The sequence below is a fragment of the Tupaia chinensis genome, unplaced genomic scaffold (assembly GCF_000334495.1).
Source record: "Tupaia chinensis unplaced genomic scaffold, TupChi_1.0 Scaffold143705_1, whole genome shotgun sequence".
NCBI lineage: Eukaryota > Metazoa > Chordata > Mammalia > Scandentia > Tupaiidae > Tupaia > Tupaia belangeri.
This window is the reverse complement of record NW_006203553.1, coordinates 622,051-626,187: the sequence shown is the minus strand read 5'-3', so window position 1 is coordinate 626,187 and position 4,137 is coordinate 622,051. Positions and strand designations below refer to the sequence as shown.

The 4,137-nt window shown below is 42.0% G+C and overlaps 1 protein-coding gene across 2 annotated transcripts in view; it reads left to right on the top strand.

Moving 5' to 3' along the window:
- Positions 1–4,137, top strand: part of ADAM9 (ADAM metallopeptidase domain 9) — a 91,861-nt gene that overhangs the window by 32,402 nt on the left and 55,322 nt on the right. For both annotated transcript variants that reach the window (XM_027766811.1, XM_006164745.2), the window contains exons 9-11: positions 838–1,007; positions 3,373–3,454; positions 4,001–4,134. In XM_027766811.1, the coding sequence (XP_027622612.1) occupies positions 838–1,007; positions 3,373–3,454; positions 4,001–4,134 (386 nt within the window). The remainder of the gene's footprint in view (positions 1–837; positions 1,008–3,372; positions 3,455–4,000; positions 4,135–4,137) is intronic.

Below are 4,137 nucleotides of genomic sequence, written 5' to 3'. Positions count from 1 at the left end.
CTTTCCCTCCATTTCATCCTCCTCCAGGAATTTTTGGGCAGGTGTGCACATGTGCCTGGCATGTTTCTCAACTGCTGTGTCCAGAACTCAAGCTCTGTGGTCAGCCATGCCAGATCTGGCTGCCAGATCTGTGCCAGCAGGCTGCAGAGCCAGCCCTGAGGTTGTACTTGAATTCCGTTTCCCTGTTTACTTTTGGAAGTTCCCTCATGTCATGAAACACCTCCAGCAGGATCTCGAGGTAGCACCTGGTGGCCAAGCTTGCTGATATTCTGCCGTGAAATATGTATTTCTACCCTGTGGGATGCACACAGTGACTAGGCCTGCATTACTTTGAGACACGTTTTGGAACCAAATTTACCCAACACTTTTAATTTCCAGAGTTTATCAAGATTTTAGCATGGAAGATAGAAAGGGTTGTGAATCTCTTTACTATCATTTTATGGATAGGGAAACTGTGATTCCTGAGAGGTTATAGTCTCATTGTATTGAAGAGAATTTTTTTTTTTGAGATGGGGAGTACTATTTTTTTGAAATTATTTTATTTAACTTTATTTACTTAATCTTATTTTAATTTGACTAGGGAGGGACACAGTGAGAGAGAGAGAGAGGAGAGGAGAGGAGAGGAGGGGAGGGGAGGGGAGAGGAGGGGAGAGAGCCGCTAGGTTTGGGACTCCAACCACAGTTGGGCATATGGGAGTCCAGCGCCCTTAACCACCACACCACCTGCTGGACCCAGCAGTCCTGTTTTTTAATTCAAATTGTGCTACTTTGTGTGGTTAAAAGATTTTCTCATATTCTTTTATATATTTTATACGATTTATTGTTCTTTCTTCTCAGATGTATATTATGTTAAATATTCGAATTGTCCTAGTTGGACTAGAGATTTGGACAAGTGGAAATCCAATCAGCATCAGCGGAGGTGCTGGTGACGTGTTGGGGAACTTTGTACAGTGGCGGGAAAAGTCCCTGACTACACGTCGGAGACACGACAGTGCACAGCTCGTTCTGTAAGTGATTTTAGACACTGTTAGTGAGATGGTCAGGGTAATGAAGATCGCGGATTTTCTTGTGAGGTTATATTGCCCAAAGGTCTGGGGCGTTTATTGAGGGAGGGGAAGTTGGATAACAGAAGACCGTGTGACATGATGACGACCCTCTCTTTGTGTTGGGCTCTCTTGTCCCCTTTATCCCGTGTCCTCCTCCTTTCTTGACTTGACGTCCTCATTTTGGTATAGACAGTTTTCTGGTTGCTTTTAGTGAAAGGATATATGGAAAGAAAATCTCTTGACCTCTTGCGTGTCTGAACCTGTGTTTTTACGGTCTTGGAACTGAATTTTAATATGATCTCAGCTTCGCTCTGCTTGTTCTGGGGCCGACGTAACATTTTCAGAAGTGTGCTTTCTGGTTTGTTTTGTAACTTTTCTTCCTACTTGTCTTTGTCTGAAATTCTGGGGGTTAAATATTTTCCCCCACAACTTTGAAGGTGTTTCTCTGCTACCTTTGACCTTCAGCATTACTACTGAGAGGCCTAAAACATTCTGATTCCTGGTCCTGTGCATGTGGCCTGTATTGTGTCCTCCTCCCGTGAAGCTTGCAGGGTTTCCTCGTGGTTCCTGGGCTTCCCAGTCGCCTGATGAGACACGCTATGTTACCAACGGGGACTTGCAGTCTGGAAACCGCTAGCTTTCAGTTTTGGAAGTTTTTCTTGTGAATTATTCGGTAGATGATTTTATTTCCTGTTTTATTTTTATCCTCCATTTCTTCTGGGATTCCTTTAATTCGACTATTGGGATTCTTTTCCTGGTCATTTCAATGTTTTTTTCTCTTTCATTTTTTTTTTCTTTTTAATGTGGATTGATAATAGTGTAAAGTACTGAAAATGCTTAAATACACATCTATTATGGCCCCATAATCACAAAGACTGGATTCTGATCTTTTTATTAGCTTTTAGTAAAATTGCACACACAAGGGTCTTTATGCCAGTGAGATTATCGTCTGGTGTGTAAGAGACCAAAGGCAGACAGCAGCACGCACGCCTGCTATGGCTGGCCCTGCCCCACCTATTGTACTGTTTTCTGCCTATCTTGTTTGTTTGGTCCCTATCTGTCCTGTCAGAGACATTCTCCAGATGTTTGATGATCCTTGATGGTTTGTTTGTATTAAAGATGGGGTGCCAAAAAAGCCTTTTGGAAGCTTTAAGTATGTGAGTAGATCTTGGGGGACTATGGGATTCACTATAGGGTAGTCTGTCTAGAATGTTTCCTTGATAGTCCCCTTTTGTCTCTGGTCTTCTCCTGCTTGGTTGGATCCCCCAGAGAAAGATTTATTCATTTATTTAAAAATATTTGTTGGGCCTATACCCCAAACATTGGGATATAGCAGTGAACATAATACACAAATTACTGTTCTCGGGAAGTCCATATTCTGGTGGAGAAGATTGGCCATAAGTGAAATAAGTAAGTCTATGTAGTGTGTTAAGTCATGATCCATGGTCAGGAGGAGAAACAGGGAGAATAGATAATGAAAGTATCAGAGGAGTGAGGTTGAAATTTGAGGTGATACTGTAAGGGAAGACCTCACTGAGGACTTCTGAGTGAAGACCTGCAGGAAGTAAGGAAATGCATTAGGGAATTTAGCACAGAAGAGTTCCTAGCAGGGGAAATAGGTCCTGAGATACAGTGTGTTGGGCGTGATTGAGGACAACATGGAGACCATTGTGACTCTTCTCCTGCTCACTATTTTCTTCTCTTCACTGTGATTTGTCGAGTAAATAAATTAGGCCCAAGTGCAGTAGCACAGCAGTGATGCCACACTCTGCGATGCTGGAAGCCATATGGAAGGTCAGGGTTTGGGTTCCAGTTGAACTGCACACACTGGGCACTTGTGCACATGTCTGTGATCCTGGCAGCTGGGAAGGCTGGGGCAGGATCATGGCATGGGGCCTTGTTGAGAGTACCTGTCTCTGTCTCTCTCTTTCACTATGTCTGTGACTCTCTCTCTCTTAATGAAAATAAGTAAGTAAAAAAAAAATGTAATGTATTTTAGGACATGTTTTCATCCAGAAGGTAAAAACAAAAGAAAATAATTAAACAAAAAAAACTACAGAAGAACCTTTGGTTACCCAAAACATATCTTCATTTGTCTGAAGTGAAAAACAATGCTTTTGTCACCTGAATCTCATTCTCTGTTAATTAAAAAGAGATGTGACAAAATCATATTCTGATTTGATATGTCATTGACCTCTGTCATTTTTCTCCCAGTCTTTGTAGGTTCTTCCATTCTCCCTCTCTAGTTAAGATTACTCATAGAACTAGGAGCACTGTGTTCCCTTTCCCCTCAAGTACATGTTGTGACTTTTGTCTTTTCATTTAGAAAGAAAGGTTTCGGAGGGACTGCAGGAATGGCCTTTGTGGGCACGGTGTGTTCGAGGAGCCACGCAGGCGGGATTAATGTGGTAGGTTGCTCTTGTTTTCCGACTTGGGAGGCTTGTGTTGGGATAGTATCAAGCATTCATTGACTCTTCGTCCCCCGATCCTCAAAACAGTATTTTGGGTATTATGAGAGTCACAGTAGAAGTGGCAATTGTGTTCTTTCCCTTGACCAGATCCAGTTTTCTAATATTTACCGAGTGTTTATGAACTTGGTACTTTTTATGGCTGAGGAAACTGAGAGGCTCTATCTGAGAGTGTTAAATTAGAACCATCAGTTAATTTTCCCATGAAGTACTGTGAATTATCTACTGAAGCTAACGTAGTTGTTCTGTTGCTTAAGGATGTGGCTTCCTCATCAGCATGAGTCATACTGATTTGTTCCTAGAAATGCATGAAGGGTTTCATTGGATGTTTGCTCTCTCACTTTATCATTAGCTGTCAACGTGGGAGTGAATACATTTTCTTTTGTAAAAAACAAAAACAAAACAAACAAACAAAAACAACCTCAAGAAACAAAACGTTTCCTGTTAGTTCAGACTCCTAATTAATGCCTTCCTGTATTTGGACAGTTTGGGCAAATCACTGTGGAGACATTTGCTTCCATTGTGGCCCATGAGCTGGGTCATAATCTTGGGATGAATCATGACGACGGGAGAGATTGTTTCTGTGGAGCAAAGAGCTGCATCATGAACTCAGGAGCGTCTTG